We start from the raw sequence: 18,653 nt of genomic DNA on the forward strand, positions 1-18,653 counted from the left end.
GCCAAATACATGTTTACATTTTACTTCGAACATGTGGTTCAGGTCAATCTATGGTCATGACAATGGAGTGCAAAATAAAAAGAAAATGTTCTTACAAACAAAATACAAAAATAAGAAACTATGAAAGATGTCACGGGCGTTTTTATTTGTTGTTAACTAGGAAAAATATGTTTAATACATGTAAAATGTAGTTTGTGTCAAGTTCAAAACACAAGCGCTTCAAGGGTAAGGAAAACAAGCCGCACATCTTAAGGGGGCCGACTATAGTTTTATTGTGTGAAAACTACAAAACTTTTTTTTATACCATATATAACTTACATTAACTTCAATGTACATGCAAAGTTTGGTGGAAATCTACCGTCCAGGTATTTTTGAGGGACCGTCTCAAGATACAGGTACATTTACTATAGGATTATATAGGAAAATGCCAATTTTTAGCACTTTAAAGCAAATTATACAAATACTACAATTTGACATTTTGTTCAAACTATAATATTTGAGGTAATACTATATTATACAATATATGCAAGAAACACAAAATTCTGCTTTAACAAATGCAAAAAATTAGCAAATATTGCTATTTTTATGCTACAAAATATGTACACAATGAATTCACATGAAACATGATAAAAATTTTTGCTTTAAAAGAGCGTATGTTTATTACTTTTTCTTTCATAATATTTTGATTATCCCTTTCTTTAAGAGCTACAGATTATCATAACGACAAAAAAACTGGTCTACCTATCAATTGCAAATCCGGTTAAAATATCGTTATATCAAATTGTACTTACATTTTTATACCTATAATTTCTTAATTTTGTTTAATTTTAATAATTAAGCGAAAAAAGTTGCATTAAAACAGTAAATACGCTTCATTTTACTATGATGCGCGAAATATTGCGCAGTGGAAACTGTAGTCGGCCCCCTTAAGCTTTTAAATGGACAACTTTTTTTTACATAACTATGATCATGTGTTTTGGCCAGGGAATCCACCTGACAATTGTATTCACCGATAGTAGAACAAAGCAATACAGGCGCAAATTGCTTTAACAAAAGAATTGTTTGCCATTGTGAGCATGAATAATAATAGAATTTTAAAAAAAAAAGATTTTCATTTACGTGAAACAGATGGGAAAATTGTCTTTGTGCTTTCTGATCGCCATAAGATTTTCCTATTTTCAAGCGTAAAATTCCTGTAGACGTAGTATTTGTAGTAACCCATAATCCAATTCTCATTCAGCTGATTTGTCAGTCAAAGTCATGTTGGCGCCGCATTTGCTAATCTGACGCCAAAAAATATAATCCCCGTTCCCATGCAAATATATTTGTCCAAAAAGAAATTTTAATTCTTGACTGCAGAAAATTGTATCATTGAATGAATTCAATAGAGATCGATTGAAAATATTTTAGGGTTGTGAAAACTGAAACCCAACTTTTCTGCTTACCATGTCTCCACGTGCTGGTCACTTCCAAGCCACATTTCCGTGCATAATTTACTCTATCTCGCTGTAACCTCGCTAACTCTCGCCAGAGCCCCTGCCAGGACTACTCTGAACTCATCGAGTTTTATAATTTGCAGAACACCGAAAAATAAAAGGTTCCGAACACATTAGTAGGGGTGTTCTGGGTCTAGCCATTTCTATGTTACCACCATAGAGGTAGATCGTCCATTTCCACATTCAAGTCCTATATGGAGATGGAGATATGATTCCTGGGAAGACTCCAGAGACTCAAGAGAATGGTAGGGTTGAAACAAAATGGTAATATAATTTTTAGGAGATATGATTCGTGGAAAGACTCCAGACACCCAAAAGACAGGTGGGGTTAAAAGAAAATGGTTATCTCGATTTCTTCCAAAATAATATCTTTGATTTGGATTTTAAGCGATAAAATACTTGGGTAACATTTTTATATATTTTTCTATTAGTACTTTATAACGGCCATTTTTGAAATTCTTTTATTTCGATGAAGGAATGAAGTGAATGAAATAAAATCATGTTAATCAAAGACATATTCATTTGTAGGTTATTATAAATGCCTGATCTCAACATCCTATAAATATCTCAATCTTTGCTATGTAAAAGCGTCATCTCTCTGCCGTAATATTATACGGAAATATTTCTTTTATCACGCATCGCCCACAAAAAGATAATTATAATAGTGGCAACATTTTAGTCGAATTCTCATAAAATAAAATATAATTCACACAATTCGATGTAAAATAGTTGACTGAACAGTTGTTAATTGTGGATTTTGAAACGAAATTAGCTTTAAGAAGTATAATGTTTAAATAATGTTAGAAAAGCAGCTAAACAAGTGATGCAATTTGTTTTTTAAAAAGGGGGGAAGGAATATAGAACGACGTAAAAAAGAAATCATAATGAAATATGTGGAGATAACGAAAGTATTCAAGCTCAAAAAACCATCAAACAATACAAAATAGCAGCAGAGCAAACAAAGACCTCTGAAACAACGGAAGCATCAGGAACAGAACAAACACAGACCTCTGAAACATCAGAGATGAGATCAGGTGCCATGGAGGAGTGAGCATCCCTTGCCGACCGGTCACATCCAACGGAAAATCCGTCATCAATTCATTGTGTAAATAATGGAATTAACAATAAGTATGAAAATCGTCAGTCAGCATTTGACTCAATGATAAATTGTATTTGCTGACGAGGTTATTGTATCTACCATAGAACATACGAAATGATGACTTAAAATGAGACTGCTGATATTCTTGTTTCATCAACTTGTTTGTCTAAATGTACCTCATTTTAGAAATTGTTCATACGTAGAGCATGCTCTTGCATATCGAATCATCTGAGATATATAAACTCCGTATACAGGTGACGAAAATCTATTGCAGCATAAGTAAGGGAAGTTGACGATTATAAAGTTAAAGTCATCAACAAGTGATGCAATTTGTTAAAAAGAAAAAAAGGGGAAGATAAGGAATATTGAACGACGTGAAATATGTAAACAAGGCATAAAAACGGACCTTTGGAAATTCTTTAAGTGCAATAAGCTTCTTAGAAACAGTTAAAACTCCCTATTGACCGGTCACTCCGTCTTATGTCTTATGTACTGATGAGTTAGACAGAGCATTCCGTAGTCAAATTCCCAATAAAAAAAAAACAAAGGTCTATCAATTCGTACGAAAAACAGCAGCCACGAAGTACTAACCAATGAATCGTTATATCATCTAACATTTTTTTAACACAATTACAACGAAGATAAAAAAAGGCCATCTTTAAAATAATGTTTGCCTGCCGTCTCCCGACTCATGGTAAAATTATTGGGTCGGTAGGTAGGTGGAAAATCTTATTTTGCTATTTTGAGAAAACTTTAAAATATTTGTTGACGGGATTTTAGGACTAAAAGGAAAAAAAAAATGGAGTATAGAAAAGAGTTTTGAGTCGGTCAATTTTTAGACAGTCGGGCGGGAGAGGGCAACCAAACAATTTTTAAACATGTCCAGGGTGTACACTTAATCAATTAAAAAAATATATCTCTATAACATTTATCTATCCTTCTGTAGCTTTTTAGAACAAAAACACCATATTAACTCCAGAAGCTGGTTATGATAAAAATATTTCTGAATAAAATGAAGAGTTTTAAATCTGCATATATAAGAAATTATTTCCAGTCTTCAAACTAAAATGTAAATCCCTTTGATTATGTTTCTGAATCTTTTACATGCAACTTTGACAATGCATTTTTAAATATTTATTTTATTATAAGTCAACTTTCTTTATATTTACATTAAAGTTTCTGTACATAATTTTCTGTCTGTATAAATGATTTCAGCACCGCAATGTTAACTAGTTTTGTAAACTAATTGTGCTATCATGTAAAAATAAAGGCCATCTTCATTATTTTTATTATAGTTGACTTTGCAAATACTGAATTTAAATCATGTTGCTTGTCATTCAATTTGGTAGATAGACAAAAACGTTCAACTCACAATTTACATTGTAGTTTTTACTTGAGCCTTATCGTTTGGAGTCGGCAATCATCAAAATATTAGTTAGTTGAGATATATTGAGTCAACACATAAATGAAACTAAATGATATCTAAATTCCAGAAGTTGTAAATTAACTCCGCTTTATATAGAGAATAAAACATACCCTTTACCATATCACATCCTGTATCGGCCCAAGGGCTGATATTGGTGTCTCGGGCTGATACAGGATGTGATGTGGAAAAGGGTATGTTTTATTATGTTTATTACATACTTGGTAATAAAATACAGTACACATTAAGATGAGAAGAAAATATTAGTATAATCATGCACCGACTTCTTACATGTACATGGTCTATTGTCTCATGCTGTTTGGGTTTGTTTCTACATGTACACCTATTTCGAATGCGCCCGATCCGTAATTTGAAAATAGTTTATTATTTGTCAAGTAGATTATCCTTACATTCAAAAAGTTAAAATGAAGAGAATGTGTAACTCCCAAAATAAGTGTATGATCACAAGTACTGTTTTTTGAGGTTCAATTTTCTAGAGGTGTGATATTGATTCGTATCAGCAGGGCTGATACGTACGAAAGCCCAGAAGGCTCATTCGAGATTCGAGTTTCAAAGTACGAGATTCGAAATTCGAGATTCGAAATTCGAGTTTCGAGATTCAAGATCCAAACTAACCAATCAGAAGCGAGTTTCAAAGTACGAGATTCGAAATTCGAGATTCGAAATTCGAGATTCGAAATTCAAGATCCAAACTAGCCAATCAAAAGCGGGTTCAACATTTGATTACTCCCCTTTATTATGTTTTTACTATGAAGAAATCGTTTAAAATAATTATAACAAATGGGTCATTTAATTATATTACAATGCAAGAAAGAGTGTTATATATATATTAGAAGGAAATTTTAATAATTATTGGATTTTTGATCAGAAAAATATACTTCAATCTATATTATAGCTTCTTAAATATTAAAAAATTTACTTATACCATGAGTATATATATTTATTTGTATTGTCTTCTAAACTTAATTTTTATGTATTTTCCCGCATAGGAAAACCAAATGTACTTGTGGACAGGGCATCCCCCCCCTCTCGATATTCAACCCCAGGGCTTATTGGACTTTTTTCACAACATATATCTAATACACTTATTCATCGTGTGTTCAATGCCAAAAAAAAAATCGTAAAAACCCAGAATAATCGCTCAACACAAAAAATACCCCACTATACATTATAAGAGAGAAAATATGCCACGTGCACTCCAGTTTGTTTACGTTGTACGCCCGCTGCTATTTCTAGGTTTAAAACCATGCATTTATTTTAACTTAAAGTGTTGATTAAAATTAACTGTCTCTACATATATTTCTGTCTTAGTCCATGCTATCGGATTGACTCTGCATCTCGTAATAATCCCATATTTTCTCCTTAAATGACACCTCTCTTGTATAGTGGGGTGGGGTAATGTATAATGGTTTTTTTTTTTTTTTTTTGGTTAAACGATTATTCTGGGGGTTTTACGCCCGTGATGTTTTCGTATTGTACACATTAATAAGTGTAATAAATATAATTTGTTAAAAAAATTGTCCAGTAAGCCCTGGTATTGAATATCGAGGGGGGGGGAGGGGTCCTGTCCACAAGTACCTGTGGTTTTCCTATGCGCGGAAATACAAAAAAAAATAATAAGTGTAGAAGATAATACAAAAATATATATACTCCTGATATATGTAATCTATTTTTTTTTTATTTATACAAAATTTTATTCACATAAGTGAATGGGATTGGGCAGCAGGCAAAGCCTATTTTAGCCCTCTCCCTACAAGGTCAAAATGAACACACAATACATGTAAATAGATATAAAAATAAATAGACAAACATAGTAACAAAAACAAAAGAACAAAAACAAAAGAGAAAAAAAAAGTAGAAAGAGAGAAAAAAAATTTACAATGAAATGCATGTACCGGTTATAAAGTGTTGGCATGAGTAAAATACATTACAATCAAATAAAACGTTTGGTTGCTGCGATGAAAGCATGTACTGCTTCAAATATTTGAGTATTAATATTTAGTCCGTGATTGGGACTACCATACAAGAGTAAATCAAGTTCATGAGTTTGATCACAATCAATGGGAGATAGTAGTGAGTTGCGTTCCCCTGCCTCCCGCTAGGCGGCGATACTATTCCCGGTCCATAGCATCTTCTTTACATTGGATGCGAGATTACTATCGTTCGTTGTTGTATTTTGTTACGTGTGTATTTAAGATCAAAACAGTTGAAAATTATCATGAATAACTCAAAATACGGTTCCTTGAGTATAATTGAGCTTAAAAACGAACTAAGAAAACGAAATGCAAGAATATCGGGTCGGAAAGCAGAACTGGTCGACAGGTAATTCGATACTGAAAACCGCATGCTATATGTCCAACTTTAACATGTGTAATTTCTGTAATTGGTAAATCAAGTAATGCCGCAAATATTTGCAAAATTAAACTATTAAAAACATGATAAAAACCGAGTATTTGTATTTTTAACAGACTTGACGCATACGATAGAAATGCCGACTTTGGAAGAGTTGAGAAGCTTGACCCAGATTTTTACATGATATTACCTGATTACGATACATACTCGGACGTAAATTCTGATTCCCCATTCCGTGGTTTGACTATGGAAACGGTTCAAGCCTATTTTGAACTATTTGAAAAGAAGTTTGATAATCATTTTATTCAACTGTACAATGATAATTTCTTAATATGTTACCGTATCTCCATTGATAGTAACCCCTTCACATACATCAAAGGCAAGTGTCGTGCCGAAATGAGAAAAGGTGTGTCGTATACAGTTGATCTCAAAATAACTGAGGAGGGGTCAATATCGGAAGCTCAGTGTGAGTGTGCTGCAGGCATGGGGCCTAATGCACACTGTAAACATGTTGGAGCTGTCATATATGGGGCGGTAATGTTTGCAAAACAGAAGTTCATCAAGACAGAAGAAACTTGCACACAGCGTTTACAGACCTTTCATAAATGTAAAAGATTTAAAGGTAGCCCAATGAAATCAACAGATATACATCTACCTGGTGCTGATGAATTTACAACTGTCAACTTTGATCCAAGACCAGAAAAATTTCAAAATAACCCAGCATATCCTGCTCACTTCCAAAATGTATGGCTCAATTTCCCTGGAATTTCTAAAGTCCCAATATTCCAAACATTTACCCCTGCCAATATGATGGCAGTGGCACATGACCATGACTACCTAAAACTGACACCTGAAGACCATTTCCTTCAAACATCATTCATTTCTCATATATCGAATTCTCAAATTGAGAAGATCAAACATCAAACAATGGGGCAGGGCAATAATAAAACTTGGAAAGCAGAGAGAACGAAGCATTTAACTTCATCAATGTTTGGGCGGATATGCAAATGCACAGAGAGAACAGACAAAAGAATACTTGCTCAATCTCTCACAGTTATCAAAAATATAAAATCAAATGCCATTGAACACGGCCACAAGCATGAATCAGTTGCCATAAAGAAGTTTAAAAATGATCACCATAAAGATATGCAGGCAAGTGGCCTAATAATTTGTAAAGATTATCCATTTTCAGCTGCATCACCAGATGGAATCATTAATGAAGAGGAACTCGTAGAGGTGAAATGTCCATATGTTTCTAGAAACAAGAAAATTTCACCGACTACAGTGCCATATTTGAAAACAAACCAGGAAGGGAAATACTTTCTTGATAATAATCATGATTATTTTTATCAAATACAAGGACAACTTCTTTGTACTGGTGCAAAATCTTGTATTCTGATTGTTTGTTTAGCAAATAATTTAACTGTAAATGACATTGTGTATATTCAAATCAAACGGGATGATACATTCATACATGAAATGCTAGACAAATTAGAAAAGTTTTACACCAATTTCTTCAAGGATGCAGTACTTGAAAAATATTACTACAAGTCCTACAACGACAATGAGTGAAAATCTGACATGACATTGAATTTCAGTAAAAAAAGGTACATGTAGAAAAAGTTCTTACACATTCCATACAGTCAACTGATCTTGTGAAATAGTCAAATCTCAAATGTACATGTATTATGACTGGGTAATGTTTACATGATTTAAAGTTTAAGAGATATGACTGTTCAAAAATTTTGAAAATATCTCTGTCCTTAATATACAGTAATATGAAGTAATGACAAAAGGGGTTCACAATAGTCAAGTGGTATTTTAATTGAACTTAACTGCATTTAAAATGCACTTAATTTACATAAAACAATCAAGCATCTGCTGGAATAATTTCAGTACGAAAATTGCACAACATGTAACAAACGAATACTATATCTGATGATAAACATGCCTCAGTACTTTTAAGAGGATGTGTTAAAATTTGATAAGTTTTTCCTAAACCAATAATTCTTTCAATATGAACCCTTTTGCTCGAAACTTTTCTGTCACGCAAAACTGTAGAACCTGACATTCTATTTCTGTTTTTAAAAAAAAGTAGGAATATTTATTGTAATATCTTTTGTAGCAAATATATTTTGTACATTAAAACCTTTGTCAGCCATTAAACTATCACCTTGATCACACAGATTTTTCAAACTACTTCTTTCTACAATTTGTCTGTCACTGGTTGAACCACTATATGCTGGACTAATAAAACTTATGAGACCCCCTGGTGTACAACCTATCAAAGCTTTCATCATGTTTCTGTTTTTATAGGTTGAAAATGTGGCTTGTTGTGCTCTCGGTGAACTTGGTTTTTTAATAGGAAACTCAGTTACATCTAAAATTGCTCTAGTCTTAGGAAATTTAGCTTTAAAATCTGAAGGTGAAAAATATCTGACAAGGGATTGAGGCGGCCATATGGACACCTCTTGCCATTGCTTTGACATGAATATAATCCAAGTATAAACAATATTTTTTACAGTGCTCTCAGATACATTGAAAAATCTAGAAAGTTCAAAGTTTGTAGTGTACCTTCTTAATTTCATTAAAGTCATAAAAAATTGATCTGGAATCGACACTCCTTGCACTCGAAAAAAAATATAATTAAGACAATATGCAGCAGGTCCAAGTGAATGAAGTACATACATAAATTTACTATATGTTTCTAGACCTGTATAAAAGTGAATGGCAGCATCATCTTTTTCAAAATGATCTACTGAAAATAATGGTTGTGATTGTGTTTGTGTCTGCATTTCTCTAAATTCTGGACTATATGATGTAATGTTAGTATCATTGCTTGTTGACTCATCAGCTGACACAATCTCTTCAACAAAGTCTACATTTGATTCATTAATGCTGTCCTCAAGGTCATCATGGCAAGCTTCCTCAAATTTTCTCTTTTTCTGCACCCGACCTTCTACTCGAGAAGATCTTGAAGTTGATGCCGCCGATGACTTTGTCCAGCAGAAAATACTAGGGACTGAAGAGCTCTTTAGTCTTCCATGTAATGGTTTCTGTCCTGTTGATAAACAATGTAGTGTATATCTATTCATACTGAAAACGCTATTTTTATTCGTTTTCACATATGTGTGCTTCAATGAAAATTTTAATGCAAGTAAAAGAACATGAAAATAAAAAAAGGGGGTTGTATAAAAATACAAATCGGCTATACACACAGCTGACACAGTTTGCAAGAAATGTTATCTTTTCATTTGCTACAACATTCGATAGTGATCAAAACAATGTTGATTCACAATACCTTGTATTGTTTCTGTCACGTAATCGTCAGGTTTAAAATGCCGTTTGCATACAACGGCAGACTTGGAAGGCTCCCATAACTTTCTCGTATGTTCGTCCAAGCGTTTAATTGCTATAATCCACTTGTCTCTCCTAGATTTTTCGGTCGGGAACTGATGCCCGCATCTTTCATGACATCCAGGTACACAGCAGCAACTACTGGGCATTGTTGTGTGTTCTAATTCAACTTATTACTTACTTATGTACTCTTATCCTTATTGTTTCACGTGTGTTTACTACGAAGCGGAAGTATCACAAGGACCGGGACATGTAGCGCCACTATGCTAGGAACGATAACTCACTACTTTAAACCATTATATTTTGAATTGTTTGTATATGTAATCTATTTAATATTTAAGAAGCTATAATATAAATTGAAGTATATCTTGCTGCAAAAATCCAATAATTATTTAAATTTCCTTCTAATATATATAAACAGAGACATATAAAACCAGAGATTCGCAACTTCTTATAAGCGCTTCAGAATAACCACGAACTCTCGCGTTTTCCGAGATAACGCGAGAGTGAGAATCCAGCCAAGGCGCCATCTTGAAATTTTTATTGACCGAGAGATAAGATATCGATTATTAAGTACCACCCGCTGTTCAAGCAAGCCAATCAAGTAAGTATATAGTTTTTATAAACACCAGAGATGATAATGGCTTCATTTAACGGTACATTGGGTGTCAAAATCATGCAAACAATGGATTAATTGGCCACGCGTCCCCGCCTCGGGGGCTCACGGCTTATGTAAACATTGCTACGGTCTTGTTTTCTTTGGTTGTTCATTGACCCGTGCACATATGTAGATCTCAAAGGTTATTAAATCATTCAGACTAATAGTGTTTGTAGTATTTGAGTGCGATAAATCATGCATTTCCGTAAATAAACTTCACATTTAAATTATTATGGTCCATTTTTAAATAAGAATGTGCTAATTTAATAATTCATAAAACTTCGAAAATATGCATTATTTTCCATTGAAAGTTATCAACATATTAAAATTAATGTATATAGCAATGTATTTGGCTAGTTTTTCAAGGATTTGATCCTCAGATAAGAAAATAAACATTGACCTTTTTTGGTGTCCTTTTTGTGAACGGCGCCATTAAAGCAAATTTAATAATTCCTAAAAATTCCAAAATATGCCTTTTTTCCCATCGAAAGGCATAAATACATTAAGATTAATGTATGCAGCAATGTATTTGGCTACTTTTTCATAGATTTGGTCCTCAGAAAAGACAAATTTACATTGACCTTTTTTGGTGTCCAATGTGTAAACAACAAAAATATGTGCAAATTTATAATCCCTAAAACTTCTAAATTATGCATTTTTTCTCATGGAAAGTTATTAAGAAATTGAAATTAATGTATATAGCAATGTATTTGGTTACTTTTTCATAGATTTGGTCCTTAGAAAAGAAAAATATACATGGACCTATTTGGGTGTCCAATGTGTAAAAACAACAAAAATCACTATTACCCCCTGGTATATTTATTTAAAATTTCCATGAACTGTTAGTCAACTTGGCAAATAAAAATATATATACAGTATCTATGTATATCTGTTTTCATGGAATCAGAGATTTATTGGTTTTTTAATGTGGTTGTTAGACAATAGTAATCTTATTTAATCACAATATACATGGACAAGTTCTCTTTTGAAGGAATGCCCTTAGGCCAAATTAATATGTCTATAATTAAAAAATAATATACCACTGGTAATTCATAATGTAGCAAAATTAGTTTCTTGTATTTCTTTACTTGTTAATTATTATTCAAAATAAATGATTCTCAATTGAATATTTAGATTTTACTTGAAGTGAATGGTGTGTATCTTTGACAATATAATCTTAGTCACTAATAATTTGTTGTGAAACTAGCATCCTTTTTATTATATATTTAAACACAATATAAAGAAAAAGAATGTTTTATATTATTATACCCCCATGCAAACAAAATTAAGATCATATAGGGAGAGTATTGGGGCTGAGTATTGGAATCAGCATGTCTGTCTGTGTGTTAACATGATTTTGCTCAGATATTTTTATGCCTAGCCACAAAGCCTGGGGCATATAATGTTTGTCATAACCATATTCCATCCTTCTGCCCCATCCATAATGAATTTCTACCTGTCCTTTTTACATGCTTTGTATTTAGCTCAGTTCAACATGTTCAAAGCACGGCTTAAAACAAAAATATTTATGACAAAATATTCTTTTGAAACTTCTTTGGTAACAGATATTGATGAGAATTCAGCTGAAAATCAGGTCATAAATGCTTTAAAAACTTCTCAAAAGGCTTGAAGAATGGCAAGGACAATCCCCTGCTCTGAGGAAAGACATTTCTCAATTCTTTAAGTTATATTTTTTAGAATATTGTTTATGTCATCTTTTACAAATTTAATTCTGTATTTCATTGTTTTGATATTTATGCCCCCCTCTGAACATGTTGAAGAAGGGATGGCATATTGCTCTGCTGCTGTTGGTCGGCCTGTCGGTCCACTTAGCTTCCTTTCATTTTCTTCGCAACTATTTAACATACCGAAATGAAATTTGGTATACAGATATATCCCATGAATATCTAAGTTAAGTTCGAGAACAGAATTGAGAAAAATATAACTTTTTCTGTGAATTTTGAAAATTGAGAAATATTTTTTCTTATAGTGGGGGATTGTCCACGCCTTATTTAAAATTATATTGTATAAAAATACTGACTTACACAGCAGATAGTGTAAATCTTTTTGGGCCTTAAATATAAATTATTTGTTTGCTGTTGCCTACCAAATAAAGGAAGTAAAATAAATTATAATAAATTGTACATTGTTAATATATCTATGTTGAAATCAATTTTAAATTAATTGTAGTAATTTACAACAAATCTTGATAATTTGGTAGACTGGGGTTGGTTTATAACCTTTTTTTAAATACCTGTGTTAATATTATGTGAAAAAAAAAAATTCTTCTTTATTTTAGAATGCCAAAGAAGAAAAGAGCTTCTGTGTGCCAGAAAAGGAAATATGGTGGAAAGAAGAAAGAGGACCCGATTAAAGACATTGAATGCCAGGTGATGAACGGCCCCCCTATAGATCATACGTATAGTGCTCCAAGTGAACTTGAAGAAGTGGAATTGTGTGATGAATCTGAGGACTGGTATACCATCACGAGATCAGATTTACAGACAAGTGAGGAAAGCATGGACTCCGACTTGACTGAGGATATTTGTGTTCCACTAACAGAACAAACCATCGAAGTTGAGACCGTACTGTCACCTTTTCAAATCCTCTGCCAGGACCTGCAAGCCAGCAATTTCCTTACCACGAACTATGTTGTGAACCTGGGAACAGACACTGTAAAGATCATGGAAATGTACCATAGTTCACCAGGGAGATCAGGTGTGAAACTTTCAGTTGTCATCGATGCCGACTTCCATGCAGTTTTATTTGTACACAGAAAAGAAGTTTCACCAACCCACCCATGCTGGAAAGGAATGCCTACTGAGTTTACATCAGCAGCAACCGTAGAGGACCTGATGAGACGACTATGTACATTCTCTGTGTGTTTTGGGAATCCAGATGAAGATTTTCAGAGCATTACACCTGTCGACTGTGGTGTCAGCAGTGGAATCACTGAAGATATTATTGCATACAGAGAGGGGGATTTTTGTGCCACCAAGGGAGATGTATCCTACAGCTCATGCATTCGATCTGTAAACTGCACTTTGATGGTAGAGGGAAACAGATGCAAGCCGTGTCAAGAAATTCGACGAATTCTGAGGCAAAGAAGGTCAAGAGAGGAAGAAAGACGTGCTGATACCCAAGAAAAGAACTACGTTCATAGCAGAATGGCACATAAGGTGATGAGCAGGGAAAATTTGCTTACCAAAATAAGGCAGCAAAGAGAAGAAATCAAGTCGTTGACCAGCGAAGTGGACAGGTTAAAGAAGATATGTGACCGAGAGATAAAGAAGAAGGGCATCACACTGGAGACTTTTGAAGAAAGTGAAATAAAAGACTTGATGGCAACCTGTAGAGAGGAAGTAGAAAGAACATTTCCTGACGAGCATTGTTTCCAGAGGCTCTTTTGGGACCAACAGCTGAAACATGCCAGTTCTGGAAAAAATGGTATGCGTTGGCACCCCATGATCATTCGGTGGTGTTTGTACATTCGTAGTAAAAGTGCTGAAGCCTACAACGCCATGAGGGACACAGGCTTCATAAAGTTACCAAGTGCTAGAACTCTTTTTGACTATTCTCATTACACCAAAAGTGCTCTTGGATTTCAGCCTGATGTTGTTAAAGTGCTACACGAGGAAGCCAAAAAGCTGGGAATGCTGGAGAAAACTTTCAAGTGCTACACGGGCATACTGTTTGATGAAATCAAAATCAAGGAAGATCTGGTATACGATAAACACACAGGAGAGCTTATTGGGTACTGCAATTTAGATGCTGTGGGAAACCAGCTACTTGAACTGGAGAAGAGGACGTCAAACTCCTCATCTGAGCTGGCCAAATGCATGCTCGTCATCATGGTTAGAGGTGTGGCTACTTCTTTAAAATTTCCATTGGCTGGCTTCGCAACCAGTAGCATCACGGCAGATTACCTTTACCCAATTATTTGGAAAGCTGTCTCTATCATTGAGGTCAATGTAGGACTTAAGGTTCTTTTTTTCACCTGTGATGGGGCGTCGGCCAACAGGAAATTTTTCAGCCTCCACAAGCTTCCTGGTTACAACGAGACAGTGTATTCAACTCCGAATCCCCATGACAACACCAGGGCCATATACTTCATTTCCGACGTCCCCCACCTACTGAAAACTACAAGAAACTGCTTCAGCAATTCTTTTTCCCACAAGAAGACGAGACAATTATGGAAAGATGGGAAAGACATCTCATGGATGCATATTGTTCGACTGTTTGAGGAGCAATGTGAACAAAGTTTGTATACACCCTGTCCCAAGCTGACTCGAACACATGTTGACCTCACGGCATACTCCTGCATGAAAGTTAGTCTAGCCGCACAGGTACTCAGCGGAACAGTTGCCAATGCCCTAGAGGAGTATTATGGACAGGATGTATCAGAAACTGTTAAATTTATCCACACCTTCAACAAGTTCTTTGACTGTCTCAACGTCCGACATTTAATGGAGGGGAGAAACAAAAGAAATCCAGACATCAATCCGTACAGAGATGTGGATGACCCACGGATCAATTGGCTCAGAAATGACTTCCTTGGCTACATTAAAGAGTGGGAGAGGAATGTGGAGACCAGAGACAGGAACCTGACAGCAGCACAAAAGGCAGCTATGCAACTCAGCCACCAAACAAAAACAGGACTTGAAATAACCGTCAAATCCATAACCAAGTGCATCGAGATTATGCTAGAAGAAGGTGCTGACTTTGTGCTGACTCATTGCTTCAATCAAGACCCTTTGGAGCAATATTTTGGACATCTAAGACACAAAGGAGGAGCAAATCAAAATCCGACAGTGTATGAAGTCAGAAATACTATGACGCAGCTACTAGCCACCAGAACTCAAGCATTGGCTCCCAAAAGAGGTAACATTACACGTGTGAATGATGAAAATGTTCCAGTCATTGACAATCAGCCATTACCCAAGAGGAAAAAGTCATTGTGAAAACAAGAAAGCCAACAATGAATCAGTTTTGATATTTATTTCATGGTGGACTTTTCTTTCATTGCGAAGGAGATTATTATGTTCAAAAATTATTTTGAAATTGTGCAATAATTGTATATATAGTACTATGTATGCAGGTGAAGTGTACAAATTAGACTCTCAACTGATACTCTCCTGAATTATTGTAAATATGAGTACAACACTCTCTTTAAAGGAAGACTTAATTTGGTTTATGTTTTTAAGTTTCATGCTTATGTATATATTTATGTCATGTATATATACCTTTTATAAGCCACAACTATACCATTTTTGATAGTGTACATATTTTTAAAATCTTTTTCCCTGTCCAATATTTATAATTTCATGTCGATGATTCTTTGTCAGAGCACTTTTTAATCCACAAATATTCTCCAGTTTGTATCACATTGACACAATATATTTGTACTTTTTTTATATGAGAATTTATTTCTCATTATTGACTACATTTTCCTTGACTGAATGGTCTCATAACTGGTTTTTGAGCTGAGAAGAAAGTAAATTGTTTTTTATACTTTATTGACAATATCAGCATTCAACAGTTGTTTATTCAATGTATTGCAACATTCAATGAAATGCATTGTAAATGGAACAAAGAAAGCACTAAACATTCAACAACATATTTTGTAATGCATGACAATTGAACAAGTGAAGAATAGCACTAGACTAAAACATGTTTTGAATATTTATAAATACCTTTGAAAATAAATTATTGAATTGTTTAATTGTTTTCCATTTTCTTTTTTGGGGTTCTGTCATGTATTTGTATTTACATTGATGAAGCATTATTTTTTATTTGATCCCAAAATAAGTGTCAAACTTTTATTTATGACATTTCAATACATTTATTTTAACTTAAGTTAAAACTGGACAACATATTTATTTTTTTGTAAAACTTAGAAAAAAAATAATGCTTTCCTGAAAATGTACATTATTTACATGACAAAGCATCCAGTTTATAACATAGCATACAGTTCATGATAGCATGTGCAGTTCTTGATAAAGCATAAACAGTGAACAACTCAAGAGTTAATGTCCTTTAGGGTACGGCGGAGTCCTGATGACTTTTTCTTGGGCACTGTGTTCTTGGCAATCTTTTGTCGTTGAACACGAGTAATCGAATACCCTCGAATGGTAAGAAAGAGACCGAGAATGTCCTCCAGCATCACTTCCTTGATGTGTTCATCCATTTCACCAAAGAGTTTCTCACAATAATGTTTCACCATAAATGCCTCAAGAACACCCTCTTTTAAGCGGTCACACAGCAGTGAGTTGGCGGATAAGTTGTTGATGTCGACCTGTTGTCTGATGAGTGTCTCAAATTCTCTAATGAGTAAGAAGAACTCATCACATGGATGTAGGAGGCCACCACGGTTATTCTTTGCAGTCCATGTTGTAAACTGGCTCACAAAGGTTGAATTTGGTGACTTGATCACTAGTTTGTCCAGGCACTTCTGCTTCTGGGAACACACACTTTTAACTTTAAGGTAGCGTTTCCTCAGGGAACGAGCAATAAAACCACAGATGTAGAATAATATGCACTGATCACTGTCGGAAATCCTGTCATGTTCCACCACTGCGTTTTTCAGTCCCCTTTTCACTTGTTCACTGATGAGGTTCCCAATGAGCTCCATCATGAGAATGTTGACAAAGTCACATATAGTCTGGCCACTAAAAGTTAATGTAGCAAACAAGAGCATGTATCCTCGTATGAAATCCTCACTCACTCTGGTCTGGTGGAATTTCTGGAACATGTACTCGCGGTCAAGGGTGCTGCAAAAGGTTTTTCTGGCAGAGAAAATGTCAATAAAAATGTCCAGGAAAAACTGATGAGCTCCTGACAAACACATGATGACACGACACAGTTAGATGATTTCACTGTCCCCAAATAATTGGTGCATGGGATCCTTGGCTATCGTCTCGAGGCTCATCTCGAATGCTGGCTGGAAAATGTTCTCGATGGCATGGGCATCTAGGGGGTTGCTTTGTTGTGTAGGGTTGTTCTCAGCATGCCCAGAGGAACTTTTCTTCAACTTGTGTTGATGTGCTGAAAAAGAATTAAAAATAATGAGTTATTTGTTATTTCACTTTTTGCAGATTCTGAAAACATTTTGCTCATTTATATCAGAGTGGTATAAATGTCTTTGATAATTTTTTTTGTCACAAACATTTGAATAATTTTATACATAATTTTAAAATAATAATTATTAATATTATTTAAAAATATTTGTTTAATGACTTGTTACCTTTGAGGTGGGGTTTATCATGCTGTTTAGTGACATGACCACGGAAACCAGCAATGGTTTTCAGAACTCGACTGCAAATAGGGCATTGAAAACCCTCTGAAGGAGGGTCTTTCTTTGGCTTTTTCTGCTGCACTTCTGGGATGTCATCCTCGGTGTACTCCCCAAGCAAGGCATCAAGATCTATATGGCAATCCAAAGAAAGAAAATCGGACTTAGCCATGTTGAATTCAAAATGCAATTAATAAATATTGGTGAATATTATATTCTGTGTGTAGCTACCAACGTCTCATAATTATCAAAATTATATCTATACATACCTTAAATGGCGGTCCTATTGCTGTCTTCAAAGGAAAGTACCATTGCCGATGAACTAGTTGGCTTGTAAAAATAAACTGGCGTCGTAATTACATTAATTACAATAATTAAGACAGGAAGAAATTACATAACATTAATACTGGTTTCAAGGCAATTTAAAGCGTAAAAAAAACATAGATCGGTTTCGTAAATGCCGAATTACATTTCTTCAGTAATTAAAACAACAAAAAGTCTGTTTATCGCCTTCTAAAGCCGCAATATTGATAAAAAAGTTTTTGTTTACATCGTCGGTAGCCTCCATTTTAACTCTCGCACAGTCCGAGATTTGAAAAATTGTAAACAATAGGACCCGCGAGATTACGCGAGATTTCGGGGAGTTGCGAATCTCTGGTTTTATATGTCTCTGATATAAAACACTCTTTTTTGCATTGTAATTTAATCAAATGACCCATTGGTTATAATTATTTTAAACGATTTCTTGATAGTAAAAACATAATAAAGGGGAGTAATCAAATGTTGAATCCGCTTTTGATTGGTTAGTTTGGATCTTGAATCTCGAAACTCGTATTTCGAATCTCGAATTTCGAATCTCGTATTTTGAATCTCGAATCTCGAATGAGCCTTCTGGGCTTTCGTAGATACGACTACTGTGACGTCAGGCATATTGCATATGCAAAAATTCTGTATTT

The 18,653-nt window shown here is 34.4% G+C and overlaps 1 protein-coding gene and 1 pseudogene across 1 annotated transcript in view; both read right to left on the bottom strand.

The window, feature by feature from the left end:
* Positions 1-9,934, bottom strand: part of LOC134245540 (uncharacterized) — a 28,661-nt gene extending 18,727 nt beyond the window's left edge. Inside the window, exons 1-2 of the mRNA XM_062727821.1 lie at positions 9,693-9,934; positions 8,565-9,452 (exon numbers count right to left, since the gene is read on the bottom strand). Coding sequence (XP_062583805.1) covers positions 8,565-9,452; positions 9,693-9,897 — 1,093 coding nt within the window. The 5' untranslated portion in view covers positions 9,898-9,934. The remainder of the gene's footprint in view (positions 1-8,564; positions 9,453-9,692) is intronic.
* A 6,372-nt stretch (positions 9,935-16,306) lies between these two features.
* On the bottom strand, positions 16,307-17,958 carry LOC134245529 (uncharacterized; annotated as a pseudogene).
* Between the last annotated feature and the right edge of the window lie 695 nt (positions 17,959-18,653).

This window comes from Saccostrea cucullata, unplaced genomic scaffold (genome assembly GCF_032062105.1).
Source record: "Saccostrea cucullata isolate Sc308-1 unplaced genomic scaffold, CSIRO_AGI_Scuc_v1 ctg71, whole genome shotgun sequence".
In the NCBI taxonomy this organism is placed as follows: domain Eukaryota; kingdom Metazoa; phylum Mollusca; class Bivalvia; order Ostreida; family Ostreidae; genus Saccostrea; species Saccostrea cuccullata.